We start from the raw sequence: 19999 nt of genomic DNA on the forward strand, positions 1-19999 counted from the left end.
TGAGGATACTCAACTCTCTTTTGCCTAGAATGCAAACAATGCAAGTAGAAAGGAGAAGGAAATATCTGTGGTGTTGGATGAGATTTATGGCCCATGGGATGCTACAGAAAATAAACCCTCTGTTATGCCCCCTTCTTGTTGACAATTATCTACTCCACTGCAATATGAAAGAAAATCTAAACAAATAAAATGGAACCCATTTTCCTCCTATGATCCTAAGTGGAAATTGGCGGCTACCTACCTTTTTCATCAAATCACCATGACCAATAATTGTTTTCTATTGTTGGTAGTTTCCAAGCCAATGGTTCTAGTAAACCATGGTATCCACCTAATAGTATTCGAGAGGTGGAAGAAAAAATAATAAAAATATAATCATACAAATAGCTTTTACAACATCCAACTATCCATTAGTTTTTACCATAGTGATTTATGGTATCCACCCATGGTATTTTCCCATGATATTGTACATATGTGAAAAGTACATGAATCTAGCTTAGGATGCATTGTATATAATAAAAATATGGGCCTTCACTATTGTAAAAGCATGAAAGAATTTTCAAGTTGTAATTCGATAATATTTTTACCATTTAAAGATAATTAAACTGTTTTCATATGACTTTACATTATTTCTTTTTTTCACTTACAACATTTTTCATTATTTTCAATATTTTGTCTCATGCCTTAGAGAATATGGATCACTGGTATTATAACAGCCTGATCTTTGCCAATTTTCCTATGCATGTCTTCAACAAGGTGATTTTATAAGGAGTTAGGGCTCTAACTACTTGAGATTTCGAAAGATTGTTCCTTTTGACTCTAATGAACTCCTATGGAAGAAGAGGAGAAACACGAGATCATAAGAGATCCTATTAAACTATTTCTTGAGGAAGACCTATCACAGAAACAAGATGAGATTATGGATAATCTTTCGTAGATACTTCGATGAATGCTAATAATAAATGCATATTTGTTAAAAAATCACTGTAGAGGTGACACACTCTTTGAGGTACATGTTAGTTTTGATATTCCTCTACTCGGAGGTCAGACATATGTGAATGCCCTAGAAAAATGGTTAAATCCACTAGAAGGGTATTTTTGGGTCCATAATTTTTTCAATAAAGAAAATATTGCCTCTGTGCTCCTTAAATCCACCCCCCATGTGAACGATCCGTGGGATACTTACCATGAGAAAAAAGGCCACAGAGGAATCCATAATGTTTGTTGTCACACCCACTTAAGGAGTTTTCAAGGATTCTATGAAGGAATAATATTATCCAATTGTAAGCTAAGATGAGAAATACTTGAGATGAACCACACTACAACAATAGAGAGACCAAACAACGCTAGAGTTCAAAAATATCTTTAATACCTTATGAACCCAGATGGGTATCAGCGAATCTGAGTGACATCTAGTGCTCAAATAATATGACACCTTGCATAGATGCATCATGATATAAATGGATATTCTAGACATCTCTTCTCCAAAAGTGTAGCAATACGCTATTAAAATCAAGCAAAAGTTTAAACAAAAGAAGTCATATTTTGGATCAACAAATTCCTCACATCAAAATTATGGAAAAGGAAGCTGCAAACCGCAGAACAAAAGATAGAGCTAGGATGGACCACCCCAAAACAACCCATCTAAGCCACAAAGAAATGAGGGTAATGGAAAGACAAAGAAATACATGAGAAATTGATGCAAATTCCATAAGAGTCCTTGGAATCACAATGAATGATTCTCAAAGTAGTCACTGGTGGTCAAACTGAAAGCCTTAAAGTTTGATGTTGGTTCTAACACTAAATTCATTTTAGACAAGGGGAAGAAGATCATTAATGAAGAAACTAGTGCCATGATTGGTACCATGAAGATACATCCAATTGAGCTTGAATTACTAGAGGAAGATGAATAACTTTTAGCTTGAAAATATGGGTGGGGTGCTTCTCTACAACTCGTTATTGATAGGGAAAGCTAAAAGAACCACACCTTAGCATAGGTTTTCAAGTGGTTGGACCTACCTAAAACACCACACCTACAACCATACACCATAGGGTGGCCCCACCAAGATTGATATCTCGACATCAAACAATAGTGTCATGTTCCCTGTGACATCAAGACATTAATTGATGAGGTTTATGGGATATCCCCCCCCCCCCCCTTTGAAGTTTCTGATGTTCTTTTAGGTCAACCATGATTGTAAAAGTATCATGCTATATACGAGTCAAGATGTTCTAATCTCATAATTACATTAGGAAGACAACTATACAAGATACCATAGGTATCTCTACTTACTGCCATTTCTTTGATCTCCACTAAGTAGTGTATGAAGGTCCTCTCCAAGGCTGCAAAATTTTTCTTCTTCATGATTTGATATTAAAGTAAGTAGGAGGTCATGACCACAAGCATGACCTCCACACAATGCCTCTCCATGTGGTAGAACAAATTCAACAAGGTTGTGGAAGAGTACAAAGACATGTTCTCCTGACCATTTGGGTTCCTATGCACTATTAGGTAAAGAATTCAATCGATTTGATCCCCAACACACCCCTACCCAATGGGCGAGTATATCATTGCTCTCTTCTATAAAATGAGAAAATCAAGCACAATATTTAATAAATGCATAAAAAAAGAGATATGCGATCAATCTCCTCACCCTATAGAAGCCCAATTGTACTGATGTAGAAGCAAGAGAAGACCTGGAGACTTTGTGTTGATTAAAAGAGCCTAAACAAAATAACATTAAGGAATCGATACCTAATTCCACGAATTGATGACATTCTTGATCAACTGAAAGGGGGCCATGTACTTGAGTAAGATTGATCTCAAGTCCAGCTACCACTAGGTCTTAATAAAATAAATAAATGACCAGAGCGAGATCGTCAATAGGATGATTATGCATATCTTTTTCATTTATAAATCCAAACATACACACACCTGGGATAAAAGCTTCGCCTATGTTAAACACAACTATAATAGAGCCCTCCATAGCTCGATCAACCACAATCCTTTTTAGGCGGGCCAAGAATTTAAGCCATTGGGTCCAATTGATGTAACACTACCCATTATATCTTGAGAGGGAGAATCTTTCCATGCTCAATCTGAGTGTTATCGGGAAATCTAATGTCTATTCAGAGCTGCTAGTCCCACTAAGATGGGTAGCTATCTTAGAAACAAACAGATTAAAGTCACTTGTTTTTCCTTTACGAGAGAGAGATGAGAAAGAAGCCGAGAGTACCAACCTCAGTCTTCCGCTTGGTTCCTTGCTTCTTTCCTTTCCCCTTTGACAGAATCTCGCCACTGCTTCCTTACTTGTCCCACTTCAAAAAGCACCTGTAAATTCACAGTAGCATAATACCATCAAAGCATAGAGATCTTTCACTATAAACAATATAGGATCAGATATATATTGACCATACAAATGCATATATCAACATAATATTCAGAGATACACAAGAATATGGAGGAAAACTCAAATAGATTTATTAGTAAAAGTGGTAGAAGAGAGGATTACAACCACTTGGTTTGACCCAACGCCATCCTCCCAGCTTGAAAGCCCTCTTCACCTCACAAAAAGCAAGATCACCCAACAATGTCTTCAAAGAGAAACCAGCAACACCTCTTTGCAAATTACCAAATTCCAACCTTTGGATCTTGGGATGAGGGATCCATTTATAGATATTTGCAGTGGGGTGAGTCAGCTTCTAGGATGTTGATTAGTGTCATCTCTCTGATAGTTCTTGGTTCCACTTGGAGATTTCATGATCTCTTACTCATCCTTGGGCGAATTCAGGGAGGCAAGTGTCAAATGAGTAGCTTTTAGAAGATTCTCAGGGTCTCCACTTAGCAAAATGCTTGTGCCATTTGTCTGCTCTCACTCATCGCACCCTATAGAAGGGCTTTTCAGTATGCATCGCACTTTTTGCATGTGGCAGGTGAGATGCATCACACCCTTTGCACTGGGCAATCTGTATGGTCCTGCTTTGACCAGTTCTGAGTGGTTTCTCATGGAAAACTTCTGGGAGATGATGTAATCAGCTGACCTTGCTCCTTTAGGGTATGAAACAACACTTTTAGGGACTTAGAAGCCCTTGGTTTATGGACATATGTGATTGGGGTTGCAATGCCCAAATATGTCTATAACAGTTGCCCCCTAAAGCATGAGGTCGTAAATCTTTTGATGTAGGGTGAAATGCTTTATAATGAGGATCCGAGGTTTTTCGCACTGGCAGGTGACCTATAATAAGATACAATACAATACATTATCTTCATAATATTTTCATGAACTAGCTGAGGCAGGCATTCCCATGCTCAGTTTGATAAATTCATTTTCATGTACATAGGACCGACAACCGTCTATGTGCAGACTGATGATTCTAGTAGAGCCATCATCCCTTAGTTTGGATGATTATCTGTGCAGAAATGATGTAAATTTGATGTCTTTATTTCCATGAATATATCGCAGCCTGGATGGATGAAACTAGATCTGGGGTCTTCAAAACTCGTTCGATCTTTGCTCGAAGGTACAAGTCAATCCATGTGAAAAAGATGTTCTGATGTTGAACATGGAAGGACATGACCTGATTACCAGCCAGTGACGTAAGTTGTTAACTGGCGTGAGAGGAATCACCGATAATGATGATGACCCTCAAGGTACTGCAGTACAATTCACGTAGTGTGAATAGATGAGTCGATGTCGAACACCACGCAAAATCTTTCGGTCGAAGGCCATTAATGTAAACCTGTCGTCGGAAGAGAGAAACTTGCCATTGAGGCATTCAAGCTTCAAAGTACTGGAAGGGTTGTCCCTAGGTCTGCTTCTTGGATAATGAGTTGATGTCAACAAGAAGTGACGCGTCATAGGAGGGCATTAACGGATCCCACATCTACGACACGGAACGGAGCAAATGATTTTGTAGAGGTGAAAACGATCTAATGATACAAGGTTCAGGGTAGCGGTCATGAAAGAATGAAGCATGAAGGTATTGTAACGGATAAGACACAGGCTGGGTAGGTGAATTCTCTGAGCAACTTCTCTTGAACATATCGGCAACATTGAAATGGATTGGTAGTGTTAACCCCAAAAGTGGATGGTACGGTGGACCAATGGTGATATGACCGGTGAATGGAATAACCCAACCCGACTCAATCATGGTGATGGAGTGAAAGTGTCATGTTCAAGAGCGACCTGCTACCAATAAAGTTTCTTCAAGTTTTCTTCCCAATTTTCCCCAGTCATTTCTAACCAGTACCTCTTTATTTTTGTCAAGCTTGAGGAGGATAACGTATGCTTGTTCTATAATTTACCCTTCGGGCAAACCCATCACTATTTTTTAACGAGCCTAGCGACATTGAAACTTGTTCTTGTCTGAATGGACAAGTTTGTCGCTATGTTTTAACGAGTTTAACGACAAGGATAACTCGCTCCTTTTCAATTTTAGAAAGTCTGAAAAGAGACAGAAATAAAACTCCAATATTCCTTTTTCGTAATATAATCCCTTAAGTCCGAAAAAGTATAAAACAATGTGAAAGGGATGACTTTTCGATAGTTTTAACGAGCCGAACAAGACAAACGCTTGATCTTTTTGTGTAATAATCCCTCAAGTCTAAAAAGATTAAAATTTAGAGGAGGGATAGCACTTGCAATCACTTTAACGAGCTGGAGAGGCCAATTTCTCGGTAATATTTTCATATTTTATGAGTCAGATGAAAAGAGCTTAAAGGAGACTCATTTTTTGAGGAACGAGTGATGTTTTTAGATAGCAGCTAGTTTCAGTTAAGGTTTGGAACTTTCCAATCATGGCAATGTAAAGAAGGTGGCTAATAGGATCGCTCATCGCAATTGTTCCTCAAAAGGGGTAAACAATCAAATGGAGGTGAATGATCGGCTATAACAGAGTGGAGGTGATGGTAAGAACATGACCGAGGCTCAAAAGCTGATGATAATCATTCACAATGGTTATTTACTGGAGGTGGGTTCATTTTTTAATGAGCTTGAACTCTGGTGGAACATATGCTCATTGCTAGGTTTAATTTTTAACGAGCTTGAACTTCGCGTAAAACTGCTCGTGCCAGTCGTATAATAAGGATGTCTCATCGATAGGTTCATTTTTTAGGGAGCTTGCACCATTCGAAATTATGCTCCGACTCCTTTTATTATGTAAGCTAGGAACAACCAATCCTACGAGTTTAAAGGGTTAAGAACCTACAAACTAAGAAAATAAATGGTCGTTTTTCACTTTCACGCAAAAAGGTTTGCATGCCCCCAGGTATAGCGAAGTAGAGTTTCCCAGGTTACCCCTCAATTTGCAGACAAAACATTTGTTCTATCGGGAAAGGCCTACCTTTTCCAAGTTACCCTTCAATTTGCAGACAAAACATTTGTTTTATCGGGAAAGGCCTACCTTCTAACAGAGGTATCTTATTCCGGTCTAATCCCATTTTCCTAAATGGACGGGTGTGTCAGACCAGTCATATATCCTCTGCGGAAACCTACCCTATACCTGAAGTTTTCTTGCCGAAGCAGACCAGGGTGCATGCCCCCTGGGTTTTAGTCACGACCACCGAATCACTCATGCTCATCAGGTGGATGGACTGGAGATTGATGAGACATTCCTTGTGCAAAAAGACCTGTTAGGGATGGCATTTGACTATTAGCTATGTGTGAACTGGGGAATGAAAGCTGGTCTACAAGCTGGACCACTCTGCCTTCATGCGGAAAACACATTACTCGAAAGAGTGAGGAGACAATGGCTCCCATGCTATAAATGTAGTCACGCCCAAGGAGTAGATTGTAATCTAAAGGTCCTTGGACTACCATTACGTTCAGATAAATGGTTTTCCTTCTCAAAGTTATAGGAAAACTTGGAAGGATCCCTAACGGTTGACTGGTTCCTTTGTCGAAGCCTGTCAGATTTCGCATCTCAGGCAAAAGCGATGGTGAACCAAGCACTTTCCAAGCAGTTGAGGAAAGGATACTCACAGAATCCCCTTCATCTATGATGGTACCAACCGTGACCATTTTGTAAGTTTGCACTATGATTCGGAATGGTACATTAGATGGTAAACGGGGTCTGCCTAGTAGATTCCAATCGAAAGAAACGACTAGGTTGCTTGGAGGTGGGACTGAATAAATGGCCGGATACAACTCTGACAAATTTCCTTCTTGCGGAAAAGGAATGGGTAGATTTCCCCCATGTTCATTGGAGTCTGTGTTTACGAAAAGAATTTGAACGGTGTCATTCTCATTCTCTTTGGTGACTGTATCATTTGAAGGTAAATCTTCTGAAGCCAAGATGGGGTCAACTGCCATCTTGACCTGTTGACTTTGGTCTGATGTGGACTCAGAGGGTTTATCTTCAATGATAGGTGCTTCGACTAACAACCACAGTGGTTTATTCATATTTTCAACTAGCAATGGATTCAGCAAGAGTTTCTTGTACCTAGGAGGGAGTCGCTGCAGTGATGCAGAACGATTATCCAAGACTCTTTTAGCTTCATCCAGGAAGGGACAACGGTGAAGGCCATGATCACCTTCACATAGTCTGTAGGGAAATTTAGATTTCCCTTTTTGTCTGGTGACTTCATTTTCACTAGTTGATGGTGTACTCTCAACATGATCATTAGAGGTTGACAACACTGGATTGTACAAGCGGGGAGACTAGTCCCTTAGGATCCGTGGGATGCAAGGACAATCTCGGTGATAGTGGTCTCCTTTGCAGATGACACATGGAGATTTAGGTTTGGACGGTGCAGTGTGTGGATTTTCGCTAGACAATGCACGGTTGCCCCTTTTTGCCATTGGCTCCCTCTTCTTCTTCTCCTTCCCCTTCTTCTTCTTCTCAGTTACTTGGTTTTTAGTTTTACTATCATCACCAAGCGAAGATGAAGAAGGAGAGGGAGAGACAAAAAAAGTAGAAAGTTGGGGGGCAACTCTAGTATCATCTAGTTTTTGATTCGATTGTTCAGGAATCATGGTGCTTTGAACGACAGAGGTCGAGAAAAGCCATACCGACAGGCCAATTGTCAGTCCTGGAAGGGACAATGTGGCCACATGAGGTGCACCAACATCTCCCCAAGAGGAGAAAGGACTAGGATTTCCCACAAGGGGAAATCCTTGGTTGGTGGAGTCCATTTTCTCAACCTAAGAACAACGAGGGAATAGTGACGTTATTCGGATTAAAATAAATTTTAGACGCTTTGACACAACTTGCTTTTTCAATTTTTAAGAGTCGAGAAAAAGCTAAAGATGACTCTAGTCGCCTTCAATTTTTAATGAGCCTGAAGTGACAAGTGCTCAAATGGACCTTTTCCTTTAAGGAGTCTGAAAAGGAATGAAAGAGACTACTCTGGAAATCTAGACAAAGGGATTACCAAACCAATCACAAAACTGCAGAATACTTTTACGGTACAGTAGTCAATCTTCCCGAATGCTATGTTAAGTGCATTGCAATCGATAGGGCGGCAGACACGGCTTCCTAAGGATAAAGGATATAGCCTATTGTGGTCTCCCAATATATACTCGACGGTATGTGGGAGCACAAGCCCATACTAGCACTTGTTGTCTCAAAGAGGAGGAATCACCCAACCTACAATGAAAGCGACAGTTACCAGGCTTTACGACACCAGAATACATCTCTAGCCTAGACTTCTACATGTTGTGCTTTAGGTTCCAAAGTGTTTTTATGTTCATTGAATTTATTTTATAGTTGATCTTTCTTAAGAAGTTTGCCTTTAAGGTTCACCACGTGATGTAGATATACAATTCCTAAAATGCAATCTAAGATGATAAACAGTCGTTTAATCTTCTTTTTGCAATGAAAATCCTAGCTACTAAGGAAAGAGAAATGAAATCCTTTCAACATAGAGCACAGAGCACACACTAGATGCACTATCCTAAATCTAAATCAACAAGCAGTCTAAATGAAAATGCACATGCATGTATTTGTTTTCGCTTTCTTAATGTGTGAATGACAAAAAGAATGCTAACTACAAATCTTAATTATTCCTTCTTTCAAAGCGACAGTACTAACGATTTTCTTTTCAAAAAATGAAAAGGATACAAGGCGACAGTTTACGATTTTGAATTGAAAACTATTTTCGACACTTGAAATACTACTAATTCAGATCAAATACAAGAGTAACAGTGTAATTGACTATCAAAAAGAGAAGGATTCTTTTCTTTGACTGAAAACGACACTTGCGACACTTTCAAATCCAAAGACGACAGTTCGATTAAGCTACCATTTTGTAAATGAGAACTATGAATGGCGAAAAATACATAAAAACATTCACAAATATTTGCACAATGAAGGTTGGATGATGAAAAGAAAGGGGGTTTCAATAGTGGTCTACTGATCACAGACAACAAAAATCCTGAATAAAGCTAAAGAGAGTGAAGAAAAAACCAAAATCTGGAGGCAGATCTAGTCTTGTCTGATCATCGAACCTGTAACACAGGGAAGCAGGGATGCATCCCACCTACTCCACATGAGAGGTGCGATGCATCCAGATTGCCAAGAAGACAAGGTGCGATGGTCTAGGGACGAGACTTTAACTTGGTTTTTGGTCATAGTTTGCAGCCTAGTTCAGGGATTTAGGCCGAGCAAATGATAGTCAGTAAGTACAAAGTACAGGGGCTGATTTAATGAGGTTACTCAAGCTAACCTCTAGGGAACTTAGGATGTTTGCAAGTCAATTGTTCAGTTTATAGACAAACCTAGAGATTGACTGAAGCAGCATTGATCTACTTTGCATTTGCATAGCAAATGCAGTTCGAAGGCTAGCTAGCTTAACTTCAAGCTCCATCTGTGGTTTATGAATCAAACAAATAGAGACAAGCAATTAAATTAATCGCTCCTCGGCAGAGTTGCCATTTTGTTATCGAGAAATCTAGTGTCTATTCAGAGTTGCTAGTCCCACTAAGACGGGTAGCTATCTTAGAAACAAACAGATTAAAGTCACTTGTTTTTCCTTTACGAGAGAGAGATGAGAAAGAAGCAGAGAGTACCAACCTCAGTCTTCCACTTGGCTCCTTGCTTATTTCGTTTCCCCTTTGACAGAATCTCGCCACTGCTTTCTTACTTTTCCCGCTTTAGAAAGCACCTGTAGATTCACAACAGCATAATACCATCAAAGCATAGAGATCTTTCACTGTAAATAATATAGGATCAGATATATATTGACCATACAAATGCATATATCAACATAATATTCAGAGATACACAAGAATATGGAGGAAAACTCTAATAGCTTTATTAGTAAAAGTAGTAGAAGAGAGGATTACAACCACTTGGTCTGACCCAGTGCCATCCTCCCAGCTTGAAAGCCCTCTTCACCTCACACAAAGCAAGATCACCCAAAAATGTCATCAAAGAGAAACTAGCAGCACCTCTTTGCAAATTACCAAATTCCAACCTTTGGATCTCTGGGATGAGGGATCCATTTATAGATATTTGCAGGGGGGTGAGTCAGCTTCTGGGATGTTGATTAGTGTCATCTCTCTGATAGTTCTTGGTTCCACTTGGAGATTTCATGATCTCTTACTCATCCTTGGGCAAATTCAGGGAGGCAAGTGTCAAATGAGCAGCTTCTAGAAGATTCTTAGGGTCTCCACTTAGCAAACTGCTTGTGCCCTTTGTTTGCTCTCACTCATCACACCCTACAGAAGGGCTTTTCAGTATGCATCACACTTTCTTCATGTGGCAGGTGAGATGCATCACACCCTTTGCACTGGGTAGTCTGTATGGTCCTGCTTTGACCAGTTCTGAGTGGTTTCTCATGGAAAACTTCTGGGAGATGATGCAATCAGCTAACCTTGCTCCTTTAGGGTATGAAACAACACTTTTAGGGACTTGGAAGCCCTTGGTTTATGGACATATGTGATTAGGGTTGTAGTGCCCAAATATGTCTATAACACTGAGGCCAACAAATTCACACAATTTGTTTAGCATATTCAATGCATCCTTCAATAGGGCCATGGAAATTTACAAAAGGTCAATACTAAGTACAAACAACACCATGCTCAACACCAGATGCCACACAAGTTTTAGGTGTGAGACAAGGTTTGGTTGTATTTGCAAAAACAGGACCTTATAAGACCCCATTGGAAGCTTTGTCCACTTTGTTGTCAACCTTACATCATCATCAAGGTTATCGATTACAAAGATTTTAAGCTAAGTATTTCTCCATTCCTTGACTTACTCCCAGTGTTCAATGCTGACCTCCTTTAGGCATACTATCCACCATTATTGTACATGTCTGAGACAGTGTAGAGAAATTGACACAGACATAGCTTAACCTCAAGTGCATGGAACATGAAACTATCGATTAGATAATGGACACATAAGTTAAGAGCACTCACCAACAAAGGATATCAATTTATCAAGATGTCCAGGCATAGTACATCCTACACCCAGACAAGTGGCTCATGCAAGGTGAAGTTCAACAAAAATTTTCCCATCTAATGGGGGCAGTCAGTTGAATGGAGACCATTTCTTTCTAAAGGGGAAGGAATGATCTAGGTGGTAATTGGTGTCTATCCACCTTTTCTATAAAATCGCCATGGTTAATATATTTTTCTACCGTTGGTGGTTGCCTATGGTTTTGGTAAACCATGCTATCCACCCATGGTATTCGAGGGCTGGAACAAAAAATAAAAAAAAAATATAATCATACAATTATATTTTACCATATTAAACTATTCATTAATTTTTGCCATAGTGATTTATGGTATTCACACATGGTTTTTGTAACCCATGGTATTGGACATATGATGAAAGCCCATGACTCTAGGTGAGAAGGCATAATAACTAATATAAATATGGACCTAAAAGCATGAATTTTTTTCTTATAATGTAGTTTGATGATATTTTTACCATCTAGAAACAAATAAACTCTTTTGGTATGAATTTAATCTATAATATTTTTTTATGCACTTGTGAAATTTTCATTATTATTCTTAACATTTTGTCTCATTCATCAAAAATATTAGATCATCCTAATGGCTCAGTTATACCACAACTCAATAGCCAAGTAGGGAATAATTTTGACTCCTTTAGCTTTGAACTAGAGTTACAACTTTGACCCTTCTAAAGTCTTCTTCATAGATTCCACATGTCTAGCCCATTTTCAATGAGTAATGGGGTTATACATGGCACCCTCTCAAGTAAGTGTGATCAATCATGTAGATAACTTTAGAGAGGCATAACTTTTGCATTCAAACTTTGATTGACATCTTTCTCAAACCGTTGGAAATGCATCTATGTTTAAAATAGTGTCCCCATGGAACAACGATTAAGAAAAAAGGTTTTACACCTAGAAAATGTCATTTAAGTCCTCAAATTGGAACCAAAAGCTTTCAGATTCCAATTCTCCAAACTAGGTCCCGTTGCTAAAAATGCTCTTACAAGCTGATTCCTCCAATTTATCCACTCTAAAAGTATCATGTTGGATAATAAATTATATAGTGATCAAATAGAGATCATTCAACCACAAAGTTAAATGGATATCCAAAATAAATCTATTTATTTTTAGACGCTCTTTAGTTCATGGCTAAAATAAATAGAAAATATTAGAAAACTATTTCCATATCCAAATGAGTAATATTCTTAAGAAAATATCTAAACTATAATACTAAACCATAGTGGTTCCACCCAGAAGACAAAGTCAACAATATGGATTTATCTGTGAAATAGAAGAAATGAGAACTATTAAATTTATACAAGCACTCCCATATAATTTACAATATCAAACCTTGTCTTCCTCACCTTATCTCTTATGAAAATAAAAGATAAAAAATTATAAACTAAAAAATGAATTGGAAGGAACATTGGGCTAACATTAAGATGTTTAAAAAAACATCACAAAAACATAAACAATTGCAAAGCATTGAAACAACCAAAAAAAAATCTATTAAATCCACAATATATATACAGTTTGAGTTGGCCTTGTACAACTTGATTGCGCCTAATGGTTAAGAGCACGTGTTTCTTCTTAAGAGGTCACAGGTTCAAAACCAGAGAGAGTAGAGTAGGTTCAAAACCAGAGGGGGTAGAGTATGTATGCCTTTGTAGGGATAGAGTATGTATGTCTTCGTAGACTTTAGCAATCAAATCGTTGCGCGGAAGTGGGTCCCTTGTCCCACAAACAAGGGGGTCTCATTCACCAATTTGGTGTAGGGGTAGAGTATGTATGCCTTCATAGACTTTAGCAGTCAAATCACTGCGCGGAAGTGGGTGCCTTGTCCCACAAACAAGGGGGTCTCATACACCAATTTGGTGTAGGGGTACAGTATGTATGCCTCCATAGACGGAAGTGGGTCCCTTGTCCCACAAACAAGGGGGTCTCATACACCAATTTGGTGTAGGGGTAGAGTATGTATGCCTTCATAGACTTTAGCAGTCAAATCGCTGCATGGAAGTGGGTCCCTTGTGCCACAAACAAGGGGGTCTCATACACCAATTTGGTGTAGGGGTAGAATATGTATGCCTTCATAGACTTGGCTTTAGGAGTCAAATCCCTGTACAAAAGTGGGTCCCTTGTCCCACAAACAAGGGGGCTCTCATACACCATTTTGATGTTTGGCTTGGCAATAAAATTAAAATTAGATAATAATCATAATTTTTGTTAAATGCATTTCATAACTAAGGATTACAAAAAGATTCCAAAAAAATAGAAGGCCCGCAATGTTTCGGTTCGGACAAAGGCAATGGGTTTATGTTTTTATCACAATAATTTAGTACTTCATAGTTAATTCCTTATCCAGCCTCATGGTCCCACCCTTCATTTCCTTTCAAATATCACTAAAATACGTGTATAATTGATGTAGCAAAGTTATAAGAAGTCATAAATTAGAGGATAAGAACCTACGGATGCTATGGCTGACACACAAATTTTTCAAATATATGGCAACGGAAAAGTGAATATCTAAAAGGGATGCTTCATTATATTCCACACTTTTTCAGAAATGGTTAATGAACAATTTGACAGACTCCAGAGATTACTGTAATCCTCAAATAAACGGGGTTGGCAGACATCTCTGGGTGCTAGAATATATATATGTGTGTGGGGGGTGGGGGGCGCGACTTGTTTGTATAGTATGTGCTCCAGGTACAGTGGAAACCCTCCCGCCAAGTTTATACAGATTCTACAAAGACTTTCAAATAATCTCCAACTAACAGTGAAATTTTATTTCCAAATAGATCTGTTACTAAATAAAAACAAATGTGCAAACCTTAGAAAACTCTTCCCATGAAGCTTTAAAGTCTAAATCAAAGGCGGAGATTGTCATCACATGTCTCTACTTGAAAACTAGTAATTTAATAACAATGATTCAGAACAAATGGAGGGAGAACAGAAGAGACTAAGAAAATGAAATGGCATACCAGAGTGAAGAAAGTTCGCATGTCTTCGCCTCCAACTTCGACACGAGGAGGTGACACAATGGCCGAAGGCATCAGTTCGTGGCCATTGTTGACCTGGTTGGAACCATATCTCACAACCATTGTCACGCTGGGGCTGAACATGTCGATCACATCACCGATAACATTGGCCACCCTCAAGGGCTCTGTCAGTCGAATTGCCATACTGATTGGCGAAATCTGCGGCGGCGGTCTCTCACAGTCCAATGAAACGCAAAACCAAGATCCAAATTCCTTTGGAAACTCCTCTGCCAACTAGAACCAGACACTTCCTTCACTGCAACACTTTCTGCAATAAAGTGGAAGTATCATGTGAGACACAACGTAACATACATGAACCCATTTACTTTATAAATCTATTTAATGAAAAAAAGAAAGATGGCCGTCGGTCCAGGTTTTTTTATTTTTATTTTTTATTTTTGCTTTTGCATGAGTTGCCAGCTTCAGTGTTTGACGTTAAATCTCCCCTTTCAATATTCCTCCACTCCGTAATACCTGGTGGCGGGTGCAACGATTTAACCCCTATAAAGTTTTTTAAATCAAAAAAGTATCTCAACGACGTGGATCAATCTATGGAATCCAGAGGATTAAAAAACGCCGTTGTCTACCGTCACAGATTGGTCTAGATGGTAGTTTTCCGAATGGAATCTGGTGAATTTAAAGAAAAGAAAAAAAATCAGAATACTTGAGTTTTTAATGTTTTTATGGTGGAAATTGATTCAGTACCATTAAAATTTTTGTTGCGGGTCGAAATGGATTCAGTACTATCAAAAACCCTCACACCCAAAATCCTAAAGTTTAACCACTGTAACTCAAATTTTCAATAAAAAATGTAGACCAAATTTATTATAATCTTAGAGAATTTAAATTATTTTACCAAAATTTCCATTTTTTTTTAATGCTAATTTGTGATTTTTTAAACTGGCTTAAAAAACCTGTAAAACAGATATGTTTAAAAAAAATTTAATTATTTGATTTTGGGTAAGGGTAGAAAATCTTCTAGGTTTGAGAATTTTAATTTTTTCCTTATGGTTGTTATTATCATCATCAGCCCATTATTTGACTTACACAGATATGCTTAAATTTTTTTAATTATTTGATTTTGGATAGGTATAGAAATTTTCAGGTTTAAGAATTTAAAAATTTTCTTATGGTTGTTATTATCATCAGAGCCCATTATTTGACTGGTTGGCGTGTCGGTGCAATTACAGAAGTGGTATTTTCTGTTAAACCTAACGCGTCCATGGAGTTATTGGTCAAACAAAACTCTCATATGATGGGATTTTAGGTCAAACGAAAACAAAACTCTAATATAATGTAATTCGATTAGTGGGGCAAGCATAAACAAGAGATCACTTCACACGTGTGAGGTTAAAATTCTTACATTTGCAAGTTAAGGAGAGTGACCGGCAAATACAACTCTAATTTCATGAGTGGAGCAGTTTTCTTTTGTATAAATCAGTGGGGGACAATTTTTAATTTTTAAATTTTTTTTCCATATATGAGTGGAGCATATGTAAGGAAAGATCAACGATTTACTCAATGAGACTGGACAGGCACTGTCGTTTGACATACAGGTTTTACTTTGGCCATTAAAATAATATCTAGATTTGACAGGCAATGTCGTTTGATATACAGGTTTTACTTTGGGGATTAAAATAAGATCGATTAACATTAATTAGTTAAATAGACTAAATTTGTTTTTATTAATATTTAAAATAAATTAAAATAGTGTATTTACAAATTGGAAAAATATCATTTTATATTAGTTATTGTTTAGGTAGGTAAAGTATGATTTAAAATTGTTTTTTATTGATTAAGAATTTATTTTTTTACAAAATACTAAAATGCTTTTAAAATCAGGTATTTACTATCATATCTATTTAGTATTATATTTAGTTAGATTGAATGCTAAACATCAATACCAAAATATGTTGATCAATAATGGGCATGTTGTCGTTTTGATAAACATTCTCCAAAATTTTGCCTCCACTTGAATTTTGGAGCTTCATTGTGATCCTATGATCTTTAGTTCCTTGATTATTCTTAGTCATTTCATGGTCAATTGATAGTTTGCTAAGTGTTTAAGTCCTCTTCTCAGACTCTAGCTGTTGAAACCACTTGTTTACACATGCTTAGCTTTTGATGCATTCATAAGTGCACCCTTTTCTTCCAAACCTAGCAGTCAATGTGCACTGTGGAAAGTCAAGCATTGAATAATCCTTGATGATAGTCATTGTGCATATAGTTATGCCAGTGATTGCATAGTGCCTAAGTACAGTGATTACAAAGTTCTTTATGGGTGATGATTGCACAGTGCTAAAAGACAGTGCTTGCACAGTCTTTGATGACAGTGATTGTAAAATTCTTACAGAAAAAGACTACACAATCCCTATGGACAACTAGTGTCTGATTCTAGTTGATAGTCCTCTCATTATTAGTTGCAATTGTATCATCATTCCGGTGAGTTTTCTCAACTGTCACTTTTGTGCACCTTAGCTTTCACAATTGTCACTTTCACTTTCGCGATTATCATTTTTGCTTGCTTTCAATTTAACAAGTGTCTCTTTTGCATTTTTTTTTTCACTTTGGAATATGTCGCTTTCACTTTCATTAGCTTTTAGCAGTGTTGTTTTCACCTTTTCTTACCATTGCAAGTATTTCTTTACACTATTTGTACTCCTACATGTGTCTCACTTTAGCGCATCGCTAAAGGCAGCTCTAACACAATCTTCTACATTAGTTGATCATATATATCATAAGAATATGTGCTAGACACATTCCCACAGTTTAGCGTACTTTCTGGTTGTAGTCAACACTCCTTGCGTAAGTTGTATTCTAAGTATCGCAAGCTATGTTTCATATGTCACACTTGGAAACAAGTATCACTTTGCTATAATTTCAAGGCATGCTTGTTGATTTTTGGTACCAAGAATTCGTTTGGCTTGTGTTGATGTTATCTAAATGTGAGATCACTATTTCAGGACTTGTTTGCATGTCTTGCTCTCTCTTTTCCAACTAATCCCACACTTAGGTGTTTTTGGAGCATTCACTGTTTGCAGCTTGCTAAGTCCCTTCTCAAACCGTGCACTGTGTAGTCTTAAGTCACCATGAAGCATCCTTGCCTCTTGGAACTGCACACTATGCAGTCACTGATGAGCCTCAGTATTGCAACAAGAATGCTGCAACTCCCAAGGCTACTGACTTTTAATTATCAACTGGGGGTTCGTACAAACTTAAGAGGTATCAACACTATATGTGCAACATACAATGTGTCATTCCTTTGCTGTCATGGGAGAAAAGAAATGCTGCCTATTTGCGAGAATGAAAGACCGAATCTAAAAATGCTTTTAAAGTAACATGAAATCCTCTATATACTTATTAACACACATTTCTTGCAAAAGAACCCTATTTTAACCCTATTTGTCACATGTGATGTTTTAACTAATATAAACACGAAATCTGATCCAGAGAGTACTAACTATTGTGTGCATGTGTAAATATAAAAGAACTTTTTTTTTAATATTTTTTCTTTATAAATGCAAATGCTAATCTTCACTTATTCGTTGGTAGGGGAGACAGGTACAGAGGAAGAGGGGTACAATGATTTTGATGGCTTGGAGGTCAAGCAGGGGACTAATCCCAGCTTCAATGATGATTTTTCTCAATTTAGGCTCAAAACAAGCAGCGACAGGATTTCCTACAGGATGTACTAGTTCTCCTATAGGATCCCCTGTTTTACTGCAGGATGTTACAAATTTACTATACGAAATTATAATTCATCGAATGACCAAGAAAATCAAATCCAAATTGGATGGGACAAATTTTTTTATTGACTAGGATGCCTTAAGTCTCCATTACAAGTGGAATTACTCAAAAATACCTATGTTAACCCATGGTAAAAAATAAAAGAAAATTAGTAGTCGAAAATCTAGAAATTCGAGAACTAGTGAGCTAGTAAATCTATAAAATGCCTAACCTAATCAACTGCAAATTCAATGGGGTAATTTTTGTTATGAACTAGAATATTTTTTGATCCGATGTGAGTGGAACGAACTTGATTGAAGCTCGTTAGCATGCTCTAAAAAATAACATAAATTTATAGTTCTTTGCAACAAATGAGTTCTAGAAATCTACATTTGGGAATAAGAAAGCTAATCCAAGTATCTCAAGGATTACTATGAACTTACAAATCTTTTCCAAGGATGAAATGATGTGTTTGATCCTGCAAAAGAACTTACATCAACCATTTAACCCAATCCTACAACAAGAAATCATTTATACTAAATGCAGAAATAGAAAGAAATAAAAGAAGAGATGCATGTGAATAAGAAGTGAAAAGAAGGAAAGAAAATGATACAAAAAGTCTTTGAGGCTCCTGGGATGGCCAAGCTCAAGGAAATTTAGAGACCTATGGAGGAGAACAATATTTAGAAGCTGAACATGACACCAATCTTCATTATTTTCATCAATACAATTACATCCCTGCAAAAAAATACAATAGAGCTGCAAAAATACGAGTTCTCTCCACAAGAAGACTAATGAAAATACCTATAGGTAAATTTGACTCGATACTTATACACAATGACTAGGAATCATTCCCCATGAATGGAGGAACATTTCCTCACCAAAATCCCTTGATTAGTAAATCTGGATCCCAATACTAGGAATCTGCATTAAATGGGAGGGAACACATTCCTAGATTTTCTCAAGCATTGGAGTTCCACAATTTGTGCCGTAATTCCATAATATATTGTTGATTTATTATTTAATAGCGATCCTCTTGTAGTAGGGATAAAGTACCTAAATTATCTCCTCCTCCAAATCTTCATAATCTGCCCAATATTCTTATAATATTCCACAAAAATAAATAATATTAGGCACAAATATGCAATTATTCATAAACCTTCATAATGAATATATTAAAGTTAAAAATACATTATCTAATGCGAAAAGAGAGGTTTAATGTGCTGAAGGATGGTCATAGGCCTTAATTTATCTTTAATTTAGAGGCATGGGCCTTAATTTATGTCTAATTTAGAGGCCCATCATACCCCCCTGCTGAAAGTGTTGCTCATCTTTTGAGAAACTTAGTGACCTCATTGTGCCTCATTCATGGCCTTGGTGGCCTCTCTCTTGTGCAACCCTTAGAAATTTCCCTTATGAATCTTAGCTATAAGTTCTGCAAGGACAAACCCAAAAATCTATTCATGCATATAAAGACCATTGTTTCTTGAGACCATTAGATTGCTTTCTTCCTCTTATTCAAGATGGGTTCTTGAATATTTTTCAATTTGGCAAGGTCTTCCACATCCTTATCAACCTTCTACTATCTTGTTCCACCATTTTGACACCTCTAAAACCTTCTAAATGCCTTTAAATGAGAACTAGGACATCCTATAGTAATTCTTGTCAAAACTACAGGAAAACTACAGGAAACCCTGTTAAAACTATAGGAAACCCTTTTTGAGCATAAATGATAGTCGGAGCCTAGGATAGGCCCTCAACTTGACTCCCATGCATTTCTCTCATTTCTATAACATATTTTAGGCCTTGGACACAAGCTAGAAAGAGATTAGAGACC

At 37.5% G+C, this 19999-nt stretch overlaps 1 protein-coding gene across 2 annotated transcripts in view; it reads right to left on the bottom strand.

Annotated features, from left to right (window-relative positions):
• Window positions 1-19627, bottom strand: part of LOC149219627 (protein BROTHER of FT and TFL 1-like) — a 141504-nt gene extending 121877 nt beyond the window's left edge. The window contains exons 1-2 of one of the 2 annotated variants that reach the window (XM_089382636.1): window positions 19612-19627; window positions 14380-14561 (exon numbers count right to left, since the gene is read on the bottom strand). In XM_089382636.1, coding sequence (XP_089238762.1) covers window positions 14380-14561; window positions 19612-19627 — 198 coding nt within the window. Of the gene's footprint in view, window positions 1-14379; window positions 14581-19611 lie in introns of those variants that run through there. The other variant, XM_089382635.1, reaches the window with a different exon arrangement.
• Window positions 19628-19999: the final 372 nt, after the last annotated feature.

The sequence above is a fragment of the Pinus tabuliformis genome, chromosome Q (genome assembly GCF_031772625.1).
Source record: "Pinus tabuliformis cultivar Carrire ecotype Pingquan chromosome Q, CPIR1, whole genome shotgun sequence".
Lineage (NCBI taxonomy): Eukaryota > Viridiplantae > Streptophyta > Pinopsida > Pinales > Pinaceae > Pinus > Pinus tabuliformis.